At 54.0% G+C, this 13,207-nt stretch overlaps 1 protein-coding gene across 2 annotated transcripts in view; it reads left to right on the top strand.

The window, feature by feature from the left end:
* Nucleotides 1–13,207, top strand: part of CMIP (c-Maf inducing protein) — a 229,082-nt gene extending 215,875 nt beyond the window's left edge. For both annotated transcript variants that reach the window (XM_039888811.1, XM_039888812.1), the window contains exons 14-21: nt 1,585–1,692; nt 4,222–4,338; nt 5,948–6,088; nt 6,841–6,888; nt 8,032–8,178; nt 8,959–9,064; nt 10,458–10,528; nt 13,056–13,207. In XM_039888811.1, coding sequence (XP_039744745.1) covers nt 1,585–1,692; nt 4,222–4,338; nt 5,948–6,088; nt 6,841–6,888; nt 8,032–8,178; nt 8,959–9,064; nt 10,458–10,528; nt 13,056–13,109 — 792 coding nt within the window. In that variant the 3' untranslated portion in view covers nt 13,110–13,207. The remainder of the gene's footprint in view (nt 1–1,584; nt 1,693–4,221; nt 4,339–5,947; nt 6,089–6,840; nt 6,889–8,031; nt 8,179–8,958; nt 9,065–10,457; nt 10,529–13,055) is intronic.

Below are 13,207 nucleotides of genomic sequence, written 5' to 3'. Positions count from 1 at the left end.
TTGAGCCTGAGAATATTCTCCTCAGGCCACACTGTAAAACCTAGTTCTAGAAGATCTAGTTCTAAAACACCATGATTCTAAATCCTGATTCCAGAAGCGATGCTCAGGCACGATGGGAAAAGCAGAACCAGAAGATAGGGAGCTTTTAACTGATTGGGACCAGTGATGATCTCCATCGTTCTGAGGAGTCTCAGAAGTCCCTGGAAAGGGAGCCGTTATTTCAGACACGAACTTTGAAGTTGATGAATAAAAGTGGTACCAGCTGCTTTCCAGAGCAGAGAGGCAGAGCTAAGTGCTGGGAGGGAAAGTTTTAGGTGAGGGTAACATCCGGGGGCCTAGGGGCCTGGTGAGAACAGAGCCCCTGCCCCAGCAGGCCCCTCACCCCACTTCTCCTGTCGGCCAGAGTTGTTCTCTTATTAATTCTTCGCTATATTTGTTGATGAGGTTTTATACTCTTGATATCTTATTTCTTTGAAGTCAGTAAGTTAACATTTGATATTCTTCCAACTCAGAGGGAAAAAGCAAAGCCCCACCGCCTCTGTTTTCTGTTTACTTGGGTGTGGGTTGTAATCAATTGAATATCTGTAAGTGACTCTTGGCAACAGATTGTCCTTCAGTCTTGAAGGACATGGTGGGGCACTTCTCTCACTTCCTTCTGAGGATAGAGAGGAGGAAGGGAAACAAAGGCCTTTGTTTCTCTCTCTCTCTGCCATGATAGTGGTAGCTGGGGTGGATGTGGAATTCCTCCCAAACACGCTCACGCACATGTGTTTACACACACACACACACATACATCTATGCCCAACCACAGACACACTGAACTCTGGGAAGGTGGTTGTGAGCCACAGAGAGGGCTGTGCTTTGGGCACTGAAATTCCCCTCCACCCCGGACAAAGACCCTTCAGGGAGAGGCACAGAGACTCAGAAGAGGGTGGCAGAGTCCCAGTGAGAGAAAGAAAGAGATTAGCAGGACAGAGACCCAGAGAGGGAGACAGTGCCCATGAGGGTAAAGTAGAAAACTCTGGGAGGGAAGAGGACAGACACCAGTATGGCCGGGGTGGGTGCTGATGACTCGGGAGTAAGGACCAGTCATGGGGGGACCAGAAACCTAAAGAGGGAGTGGGGCAGAGGTTCGGAGAGAAAAGAGAGCAGAGAGACAAATTAGAAAAGAGAAACAGAAGGACAGAGACTCAGAGAAGAGAAATGACCCCCACAAAAAATGCCTCCCAACCCCCCAAACAAGCACAGGAGAAAAGGGGGCCAGGTCTGAACAGTTGCTTCAGCCTCTCTCCCCTGATATAGCCACAGACTTGCTTTATTCAGGGCGACTAACCCAGCCAGTCCTGGCCTTCCATCCTGCAGAGCTGATGCCCGATGGCTGGAATCCCCCAGCTGACATATACCACAGTTTTTCCCAAAAGGCCTTACGTGAGATTTAGTAGAAGGCTGGGGGGTCGCTGAACTAGACAAATGAAACATTTCTTATCTGCGAGACTTGCCCGAGCCTTTCACATGGGTAAGTTACGGGTCACTGTTACGTCCGAGTGTGCAAGGCACTGACCGACGTGCCGTTCCTCTGTGCAGGTCCACTCGTGCCTGCTGAGCGTGCGGGCTGGCAAGGATGGCTGGTTTCAGCTCTACAGCCCCGGAGGGGTGGCCTGCGATGACGACGGGGAGCTGTTCGCCAGCATGGTACGTGAGGTTGGGGCCCCCTCGACTGGAGCTGCGAGCAGGCACTGGGGTCACTTCTACTGCCAGTGAAAGAGCTACCGCGAGCCTCTGTGGCCAGCCCGGGAATTTCCAGGCTAAGTTGATGCTGTGGATGAAGACAGCAGTAATGACAACCACAGTATCATTTTCTTGTTTCTTATCTGAGCAGGCACCCCGCCAGGGGCTCGGAATTCTCTCTCTCTCTCACTCAGCAGTGTGAGGAGGTGCCACTGTCACCCTGTTTTACAGACAAGGAGGCTGAAGACCAAGGCGCTAACTGCCCAGGCTCACAGTTAACATAGTGGAAATGATAAGTCCAGGGGACTGAGCGCGTAACGTGCACGGGGAGTCTGGGAGGCCCTGCGGCCCACCCGCCCCTCTTCCTCACAGCGAGAAGCCAGGGTCAGGATAATCGTCCCGCCTTGGAGACGAGAGATGCGAGATCCCCAAACTAACACCTGCACCCATGGTGACTTCCTGGCACCTTTGTCAAACACCTCATGTGTACTACCTCTTAATCGTCATGGTAACCCTATCCCTTCACTCTCTCCATTTTGAAACAGGCCCAGAGAGGTGCAGCGGCTTGTCTGAGGTCACACAGACCTTCAGCCTCCTAGTCCCTCCCTTGACCCAGGCCAAGCTGTCCAGAGCCAGCCCCCCTTTCCAGTGGCAGACTATCTATCTCCTGAAAAGGGCATAGACTTCCTACCCCCAGGACGGCTGTTCCGGTATCCACAGGCAGCCGGTAACCTCAACTGTCCTGCCTGTTGACAAAACCAACTTGGTTTCGTGATCACGCCTTTTCCCAAGCCTGAGAAAGCAAGAGTGTCAGCCAGACCTAGTTCAGATCGCAGCTCTGCCACACGCTAGCTTGAAGACCTTGGGCTGGTAACCTGCCTCTCTGGTCTTTAGTTTCCTGGTCTGTAAAACAGGGAGTATTAGTATTAGCGTCTTGGGGTTACCATGGTGATTGCTCTGGTAATAGATGCAAGGCCCCTGGCCAGGGCCCAGCACACAGTCAGTGCTCGGAAGTGATGGCTGTGGTTATTCTCATCTCTGCCGGGCAGCCATTCAGTGTGGCGACCAGCTCATAAAGTGCTCCACAGTGAACTTACTGGCGATGTTCCTGCTGTGACGACACATCCAGGTGCCATCTCTGGAACCTTTTATGAAAGGATCTTATTTTTAGGTCCTTTTCCTTACGCACTCACTCTCCATTCCTTGCCTGCTGCCTGACGAGTCGCTTTTGAGTGCCCTGTGTATCTTGGAAGTGCCAACCCTGGCCCTGCCGGCACCACCTCTTTCTCCTCTCCCCGGGGTTCCTCTGATGTCACAGCTTCACCATAGCAACATCCAGCAGTCCCCTCACCCCTATGTGAGAGACTTCAGGGAGCTGGCAGCTTCCTAGCCTAAGTGATTGCATTTGTGTGCCGGAGCTGTTAATGATGGAGCGGAAAAAATATACATGGGAAGGAAGGAAGCAGGCAGCCCATGGGACAACAACTCATCGTTTCCATGGAGATGCATAGCGAGGAAGAGGTCCCCTTGATTAGGCCTCTGTTTCCAAACGTGGAAAGGCATTTGCTATTGTGTAAAATTGGAAGGAGAGCAAACAAGGTGTGGGGGTCCCCCTGCCCTATTGGTTGGGGACGCCTGTCCTTGGGCCCTGTCTCCAGATACATCAGGAAGAAGTACAGTTTTCCTTAATGGCTGCTCCCCAGCTAACCCCCAAGATGGAGCAGAATTTGCCAATTCTTGGATTCCTGGGGCAGGTGATCACTCAGAATACCTTTAGAGCTCACAGAGGGCTGTGGGAAGAGGGCAGGGGTTGGGCCCCATACCATTCCCTGTCCTGTGTGAGGCTGGGCCTGTGCACCCCAAGGAGGGGCTACCACAAGTTTCCAGCAGGTTCAGCAGTGCTGAGAACCCAGAGGGCCGAATGTCAGCAGAGTCCCAAGGGGAGGGGAGAGGGGGGCGTTTGTGTGGGGAGGTGGGGGGTACAGTAATATGTACATAAGATAGAAATTACCATGTTAACCAGTTTTAAGTGCACGGTTCAGCAGCATTTAGCATATTCACATTGTTCTGTAATCATCACCACCTTCCGTCTACAGAACTTTCTCATCTTTCCAAAGTTAAATTGTCCCTACTGAAAACCTAACTCTTTCTCTGAGCCAGTCCTGGCACCCGCCATTCTACTTTCTATATCTGAATCTGACTGCTCTAGGTCTCCTACATGAGAGGAATCTTACAGGATATGTCATTTTGTCACTGGCTTACTTAGCGCAGTGTCCTCGAGATTCATGCACGTGGGAGCATGTGTCAGGGCGGGGTCTTTTGAATCCCCAGGGGGACTGGTGATCATGTCCCTCTCGATGTCCAGATAGGGTGTGGGATGGGTCTGATCAGTGTCTTCTGGTTTTGCAAACCTTCCGCACACAGGAAGCAGGCACCACCGGCCACATCCCCACAGCGCTCACCGTCCTTTACCTGTGTCATCTCTCCTCACAGGTGCATATCCTCATGGGCTCCTGTTACAAGACCAAAAAGTTCCTGCTCTCCCTGGCGGAAAACAAGCTGGGACCTTGCATGCTCCTGGCGCTGAGGGGCAACCAGACCATGGTGGAGGTGAGAAGCCTGCCCCTGGCTCGCCCAGTCCCTCGTCCTTGTCAACTGAGCACCAAGCCCAGACCTATTACAGAAGCTGGGGTCATGGCAGCAGACGAGGCAGGTGCAGTCTCAGCCCTCCTGAGCCTAGCAGGCACAAGGTCCTCGTCAAACAATTTATTGATTTCAATTATGATCTGTGTCGTCCAAGGGCTCAGGAGGTTTCTGTTCCATTGTCTGCTGCTGTGTAACAGACCACCCCATGTGGGGGCTTCAAGCCAAAATACTCATTTATTTTGCTCATGGGCCTTGGGTCTAATTCTCACTTGGGTCTCTCATGGGTTCGCAGCCCGATAGGGGCTGGACTGGGTGATCGCCGCATCTTCACTGACGTTCATCCTGACGACTCAATCGATGAGGCTGGAGCAGCGGGAGCGCCCAGGCCTCTCCACACAGCGGTGTGGAGTAGGAGCGTTCCCGCCCACAAAGAGCACACACCCGGTCCCAGTCCCTCACATCGCCTCGCCCTGCTCCTTTACCTGGCCCCCAAAGTCCCCAGAAGCAATATCGCTTTCCCTAACTTAGCCCCAGAAGTCAGGCAGCGTCATCTCTGCCACTTTGACCCATTAGAAATCAGTCTTTGAGGCTGGTCCATAGTCAGGGGACAGGAGTTAGACCTCACCTTTCAGCAGGAAGAGCATCGAAGCACCAGAGCTTGCTGTGCAAGAAGGAGTCATGGTGAGACTTGAGGACAGAAGAGAAGTTAGCCAGAGGCAGGAGCGGAGCAGAGCATTCTAGGCTGTGGGGACTGTACCTGCCAAGGCTCCAGGGCAGGAAGAGGATTTATGGAAGAAGAGGGAGGAGGCCAGGGCGCTAGAACATAGTCCAGGGCAGAGAAGCTCGGGTGTGGGTGGGCAGGTGTGAAGAGCCTCCTAGGTGCCCAAAGGTCCTGGAGTGTAGTCCACGTGCTCATCCTGAGTGCCTTGTGCGGGGACTTGGCGGGAAGGGAGTGAGCAGGGTGCAGCATCGTGAGGGCCTAGCAAGGCGGACTCTCCTGGGCAAGTGAGAAGTCATGGGAAAGGGGATCTCGGAGACAGGGCCGAGAAGTCATGGGAAAGGGGATCTCGGAGACAGAGCCGTCAGCGCCGAGGGGCTGGGAAGGAGAGCGTGCGTGTGCAGCCGCCTGAGGCCCTGCAGGAGGCAGCGCAGTGCACAGGTTCCCCAGGCTCCAGTTCAGCTCAGTGAGCACATCTGAGCATCTGCTGTGTGCTCGGCACCGGGGGAAGAACTCGAGATAGAAAGAGATGTCTCGTCTTTGGGCCTGGCATACATTATTCCTGCATGCATTTACCAAGAGTCTGCCGTGTGCTCAGCTGGGCGCACGGAAATGTTTCCATTATGCAGATGGGAAGCTGGGATAGGTGATTTGCCCAAAGTCACACAGTCAGAAATGCAAAGGCAGGGCTACTGATTTTCAAATTAAGACTCTTGGGGCACTTAAGGTGTACTGAAGTATCTATATACCCCCTTTCTGGGGCCGTTAGGTTGGGCTCCTTGGGCTTCTGCCCCTTCAAAGAGCAGCCCCACCTAGAGTCGCGGCGGGTGGTGACACATCTGCCGCTCTTGGCAGATCCTGTGCTTGATGCTGGAATACAACATCATCGACAACAACGACACCCAGCTGCAGATCATCTCAACCCTGGAGAGCACCGGCGTGGGGAAACGCATGTACGAGCAGCTGTGCGACCGGCAGCGGGAGCTGAAGGAGCTGGTGAGTCCGCAGTCAGGCCGGCCAGAGAGAGCAGCTGGGGTGCAGGACCCAGGGATCGTTGCACCTGTGGGAGCCTCTTGTTCATTGACTCCTTCTCCAGACCCAAAGAGGTCAAGATTAGTACCCACCACTTTCCATATCATGGAAGAGGGTCACAGAGAGGTCAAGTCACTGGCCCAAAGTCACACCTTATTCAGTTCCTGGCCAGGACACTATGCTGTCTCAGCCCCAGAGCCATGCGTGGCAGTCACCGTGTCCACACTCCTCCCACATCCCATTTCAGTGCATGGGGGCTTAACTTCCAAATGTCAGCACCTGCGCCTCTTGGCCAGAAGGCATTCTCTGTCCACAAGCGTGCACAGCAACACAGAAGTGCGGAGAATTCACGGCAGCCCTCAAGCAATGGCTAATGGGAGAGGGCGTGTAAACTCTCCAGTGCCGATAGCTCTGACATGACTCCCCCACCATTTCCCAGAGGTATTCAGTGGTAGCTGGATTGATAACACCCCTTTCCACTTGTGGCCTTCGTGGATCACTTCCCCACTCCCCTGCTGGTGATTTTTGGGAACACCTCTCAATAAACCACCTGTGCTCAAACCTTGTCTCGGGGTCTGCCTCTGAGACCAAACCACCATATTGCCATCTATCAGCAAGAAATAAAAACAGCACTGAGTGGTGTTAATAGAGGTGGGGGTGCAGGGAGGAAACTCAGGGAAAAGAATGGGTCGTAATCAGCCTGGTTTCTGTTGCAGCAAAGGAAAGGCGGGCCCACCAGGCTAACACTGCCCTCCAAGTCCACAGTGAGTTGGTTTTGTTCTCTCTGAAGGGCCAGGTGGAGGGAAGAGGGTGGGTCGGTCCTCTCTGCTGGGGAAAGGCAGACAGTGTCTGTTGAAGGTGATAGGGAGTGGGGAACAGGGACCCGTAGTACTTGACAGGCCAAATTTTCTAGGAAAAACTGGGTTGCAGGAAATCAAACATGAAGATTATTTGTTGATACTAATGTGAATACATTATCAGATATTAGTAGAGTATGTTATCAGATAATAGCTAATATACATTCAGCATTTATTTATGTGTTATTAGTTCAATTTATTCTCACAATCCTATAAGGTTGGTGCCTCTTACACCCCCATTTTGCAAGGGATCTTAGTTCCTTGTATCCTGCTGCCCCATTGTCCTTGGCACATGGCTTTCATCTCACAGTCAAAAAGAAGGGCTGCTCAAACTCCAGCCATCTCATCTCCATTCCAGCCAGCAGGAAGACGGAAGTGGCAAAGATAAACATGCCCCTTCCCTTTAAGGACCTTCACGCAAGTTCCACTTGACACATACACTTACGTACCATTGTCTACATGTAGCACATGGCCACACCTAGCTGAGAAATTAGCCTTAATTCAGGGGAGCCAGGTGGCAGGTAAAACTCAAGAATTCTATCACTCAGATGGAAGGAAGAATGGATGTTACCCTCAGCAACCTCTCAGTCTAGGGCTCAGATATTTGTCTCTACCTCCACAGTCCTGAGGGTTGAGGGGGGCCTCAGCGTTCACATGTGGGAAATGGGCACAGGCTGCTGCCTGGAAAGTGAGATGTGTCTTACACATGCACACGCACACACACACACACACGCATGCACACACGCATGCTCCTATGGGAGAGATGTGGCCTCGGAACACCCTAGTTGGTGACTCAGGCTATGAGTCACAGCACTGAAGGCTTTCTCCTCCACCTCACCGCTGCCACCCACAGGGACAGCTCCTCCCTCCCTGGCACTCCTCTTGGCCCAGCCCACCGAGTCATGCCATCGCCTCAGCTCCTGGGGATTTGCTGCCTCCAACACTAGCTCTCTGTGGGACAAGGGAAAGGAGGTGGGGACGCTCAGGGTCTCGGGATGCTCCCCGCAGCCCAAGGCAACCCTGAGACCCCGCCTGCCGGTCTGTTTGCAGGACGCAGACTTGGCTCGTTTGCTGAGCTCGGGCTCCTTCGGAAACCTGGAGAACCTCAGTTTGGCCTTCACCAATGTAACCAGTGCCTGCGCTGAGCACCTCATCAAACTGCCTTCTCTCAAGCAGCTGAACCTGTGGTCCACTCAGGTACATACTGCCCAACTGCGCCCTGCTCCGTGTCCCTTGCACCCTCCTCCTGCCCCCTCCTCCCTGCCCTTTTGCACCCTCCTCCATGCCCACCCTGCACCGCCCCCCAACCTCCTGCTCCTCCTCCATGGCTGGCCTTTCTGTCCAGAGCCCGTGGTCCGAGTCACCTGATTACTACACCTCCTCCCTGGCTCAGCACCCACTTCCTGGAGGGCAGAGGAAATGTAGGACATCATGAAGCCCATTGGCCCATTTCATAGTTGGAGTCGCTGAGGCCCAGGGCAGGGATGTGCCAGGCAGAGTCTCGGAGGCACTGAGGCAGAGCTGGGAAGCAGAGCTGCCGCTGGCTGTGGGCCTTTTCTTCATAATGATGACCACAGCACACGAGTGCTCGGTGTTGATTGAGCTGTTCCTCACGTAGGTCACACTCACGCCTGTGAAGCGTAGGCCCCACTGTTGCCCACACTGGGCACAAGAGACACTGGGCGTTCCAGCAGTCTCCCTTCCAGCCCCACCCTCCTCTCTCTACCCACTGTCCTGCTCAGCTTCCACTCAGCCCTCCTCGACAGATGGCAAAACCGACTCGCAGGGAGGGCACGCATGTCTCCCTGGCAGAAGCTGGATTGGAGCCCAGGTCAGGAGAGGCATTTGAGTCCTTGGAGAGAAGTGACAGCAGCCCATCCCCTTCCTCCACCACTGCCCTGACCTCGAGGCCATTTCCTGGGGTGCCTTAGGGGACCAGAGTCCATCTCCAGGGCTGAGAGTTTCTGTTCTCCACAGTTTGGAGACGCCGGCCTGCGTCTCCTGTCGGAACACCTCACCATGCTCCAGGTGCTGAACCTGTGCGAGACGCCTGTCACAGATGCTGGCCTGCTGGCCCTCAGCTGTGAGTACCGAAGGGGCTGCCAGGGTGCATGCGGGCTTCCTTCCTTCCTTCATTTATTCATTTATCAACTTGGCACCATGCACTGTGCCATGTGCTGGGATATAGTCATTCAGTCACTGAACAAGTGTTTATTGAGCACCTACTATGTGTCAGGCACTATTCTAGACAGTAGGAACAAAACGGGGAAAATATTCCTGGCTTCTTAGAGCTTAAATTCTAGAGAGAAAATTAAAAATGAGTAAGGCCCAGCCCATACCCTCTTGATGCCATCATAGCCCCTGAGGGACCAAGTTCAAGAAAAGTGCTCCAGGGCATTGTGACGGTGCTCCCCAACCACCTGAGCAGTCGCTTGGGAGCTCGTTAGAAATGCAGATCCTTGGGCCCTGCCCCACATCTGCTGACTCGGAAACTGCATTTTTAGAAATGCCTGGGTGATTCCTGGTACATTAAAGCACTGCCCTAATCGAAGGAGCCACACAGTCCTCACTCAGAGAATATGGGAATCACAATTCCTGAACCTGTAGCCCGATCTACTGAATGAAAATCCTGGGTGATGTTGAGCCTGGGGATCTGCATTTCCCATTGGTGTAGAAGAGCGGCCCCATGCTTTGGCTGGGAGGAATCAAGGAAGGCTTGCCAGGGAGGTGATCGGATCAGGGTGTGAAAGACAGATGCGTAGGAGTGGGCCAAAGGGGAGGCATGCTGGGCAGTGGCCATGACTTCTACAAGGTCATTGGCAAATTCGGAATGGCTTGAAAGGGGGTTGGAGCAGGTGACAGGGTTAATAGAAGGCAGAGAAGATGAGGTTTGGAGCTACATCTGTTCAAATGACACTGTCATTAGAGTCACACAGTGTGAGTGGGTGGGGGCTCTGGATAACAATGCAGATTCCTGGGCCCTGCTCCAGCCTCTCGCTCAGCATCTCTGGGAGTGGGACAGGACATTCAAGTATTTAACAGGCTCGCCATGCAATTCTTGATGCAAACTGAAGTTTTGAGGCCTGCCGTGAGAAGCCAAGGGGGTTTGAGTCAGCTTCCAGGGTTCCCTTGAGGGGAAGGCCAGGCCTGTTCCATCAAGACTGGTCTAGAGTATGGCACTCGAGCTCTGGGGATGTCTGGTCCAGGCAGTGGAGGAATATGACATGGGGACCAGAAGGGATGGAGGCTCAGAGGGCAGCGAGAGAACATGGGCCCAATTCAGACCAGAACATGCCTGAAACAGACTTTCTGTACGGAGTGGCCCCTGGTTTTGCCTCCCCTTCCTCATCTCTTGGACACGGACCTCGGCATCTGCAGTCAGGCCCCCAGCTGGACCATCCCATACCTGCCCGCAAGCTGCCGCTTGTGGGGTCTTACTGACCTAATGACTGTGTCTGTCTCCCTGTCTTGTACAGCCATGAAGAGTCTCTGCAGTTTAAACATGAATAGCACCAAGCTCTCGGCTGACACCTATGAAGATCTGAAGGTAATTCCTCCCCCCATTCCCCCTTAGATCCTGGCATTTCGCTCTCACGGAGCTTATTTTCAAACAAGAAAGGCTGTTACGCCAGCAGATAAGCCAATGAAGAAAAGAATGGCGAGTTGAAAGGAGTGAACAAGGGGAAGCCCATGGATTGGAAAAAGGGGAATCGATGGATTGGAAATAGGGAGGGCCTGTTTGGCATGGGCTGATCAGGGACAGTCCCTTTCAAGTGAGGCCACATAAACCAAGGATGCGAAGGGCAAGAGGAAGAGTGAGTACAAAGGTCCCGAGGCAGAAAGGGTTGTGAGGGCTGACTTTGTAGCAAATGTGACTAGAAAGTGAGAGAGTAGACTGGGGCAGACTGGATAAGGCCTGGTAGGTCATGGAAGGACTCTGGATTTCATCCAGGTTCAGCAGAAAGCGTCAGAGGCTCTAACAGGGTAGTGAATTATGCTTTTAAAAGCTTATTCCGATTATTATGTGGAAAGTAGATTTTTTTGAGGGGGGAATAGAAGCAAGAAGGATGTTTATAGGGCCGGCGCTGTCATACAGCTAAGAGCCTGGACTGGCAGCCTGGCTAGGTTGGCAAGATGAAATTGGAGAAAGACAATCTGAGTGGCAGAAGGTGGGGCCCATTTTGTTTGTTAAAATGAACATCTTGGTGAGGGAGGTGTTCGGAGGAGCTGAGCCTTTAGCAGCCTCTGGCCACCCCATTATCCTGGGCTTCTCATCAGCTGGGGGGAAGTGGGCAGGGCCACCAGAGCCAGCACCCACACGCCCTGCTCGCTGCTTGGCGGGGATCCCTGGCAGCCTTTGGCCAAGGCCCGTACTCAGCAGGACCTCCCCCGTCAGCTCCCGTTTCCAGCTCTGCCAGACCCGCAGCCCAGGGCTTGCTCACTGGGCAAGCCTCCAGATGCCTTCAGAGCACCCACTGTGTGCCCGGCTCATGCTGGGGACGGGGACGCTGGGGACGGGGACGCTGGGGTGTGGCTGGTCAACCACTAGCCAAGAGGAAGCGCAGCTAACAGAGGCAGGACAGGGCTCAGGAGCCAGCAGGGCAGGGACGGCCAGCTCTGCTGAGGGGGGCAGAAGAGCCTTCACAAAAGGAGGTCTTGAGAAGCGAGTCTGCCAGGCAGGCCGGAAGAGAGCGCTGTGCACAGGGTTCCGAAGGCCATGCAGAGAGGGGTGGCGAGGGTGCAGGAAGGGCCAGGGCCAGGTCCGCATGGGTTCCCTCAGCACCGTCAGCCTCACTCGGGCACTTGTTAGGAATGCTGACTCCAGGGGCCCCCAGACCTGTCGGATCCAAGTGGGCATTTGAACCCCACCTCCAAGGATTCCCTTGCACTCAGAAGTTGGAGAGGGCTGTTTCAGGGTCCCTGAGTTCAGAGTCCCGGAGATCCCCGTGCTGCTGAGACCAAGCTGGGAAGGGGCTGAAGTAAACCTCTGGCGAAGAAGTCACTTTCAGTTGATGTTTTATTTTCACACATTCAGGAGATACATAGTGCCAACTCGATGGTACTGGCCAGTGACAACCAGCCTCTGTGTTGCGGGCACTCAGGGCAGACTGGAGTGTGCCCAGCTTGGGGGAGGCCACGTGGTACACTGCCCAGTCCAGCTAGATCTTCCCGTTTTTCAAGAGAACCTGAATATCTCGTTTCTTTTGTGCAGTCTCCTAATTTTGAAAGGTTGGCTTAAATGTTTTTTACAACGCCACACTGGTGACTGCGGGCCTCAGTTTATAACCTCTGTCTGGGCAGCGGGGAGCCATTGAGGGTGGTGAGCACAGGGCAGAAGCAGTGAGGAACTGCGTGTGTGCACGTGTGCGTATATGAGTGCACGTGTTAAAAGATTGCACTGGCCGGTGCACAGGGAAGTTGGGAAGCGGGGAAGGAAAGGCAGGAGGTCAGTTAGGAAAAAGCCAGCTGTTTATCAGAGACGGAAAGAGGAAGTGCGTCCGGGTGGTAGGGATGGAGAGCAGGAAGCTGCTCTGAGGAGTAGCATGTGGAATTAGTGGTCACAGGGATCCGGGATCTGGCGTGAGGGAATCCTGAGAGGGCAGGACTCTGCTGACCCCCCGCAGCTTACGGTGACCCCCCTTCATTCACCTGCCCGGTTTCCGAGAATGATGAGGATGTGAGCGAGAGTAAAAGCGAGACCAGTTCCCTTCCACAGAGCGCATGACACTGTGTGGGACAGGGCACTCTGGGCTCGCCATGCGTTTGCTCTTTGATCCCTAGCATCATCCTGTGAGCCTGGGACTGGACTCAGATTCCTTCCACAGATGAGGAAACTAAGGCTCCAGGAGGTTCAAGGGCAGGTGTCCAAGGTCACACGGCCAGCAAGTGATCCAAAGCCCCTCTCAGGTGGGGATGTAGAATCCCCAGCAGCCTGCTTTCACTAGCCATCACCTTTCTCTGGGGCCAGAAACTTCTCTCTGAAGTCACCCAGCTCTGAGCTCCAGGGATCGGAAGGGTGGGGGAGGGCACGGCCCGGTTCTGGAAGGGACCAGATTTTTCTTGCTCCCCTGCAGGCCAAGCTTCCCAACCTGAAGGAAGTGGACGTCCGCTACACGGAGGCCTGGTGAAGCTCCACTTGGCAGGAAGGAGTTTGTAACCGCAACATACAACTCTTGACTAATAGCCGTAGAGCTGCCAGTCCTGGGGTCTCACCCCAGAGTCCTGG

This window comes from Pteropus medius, unplaced genomic scaffold, assembly GCF_902729225.1.
Source record: "Pteropus medius unplaced genomic scaffold, Ma_sr-lr_union100, whole genome shotgun sequence".
In the NCBI taxonomy this organism is placed as follows: domain Eukaryota; kingdom Metazoa; phylum Chordata; class Mammalia; order Chiroptera; family Pteropodidae; genus Pteropus; species Pteropus medius.
This window is presented reverse-complemented; position numbering and strand designations above follow the sequence as displayed.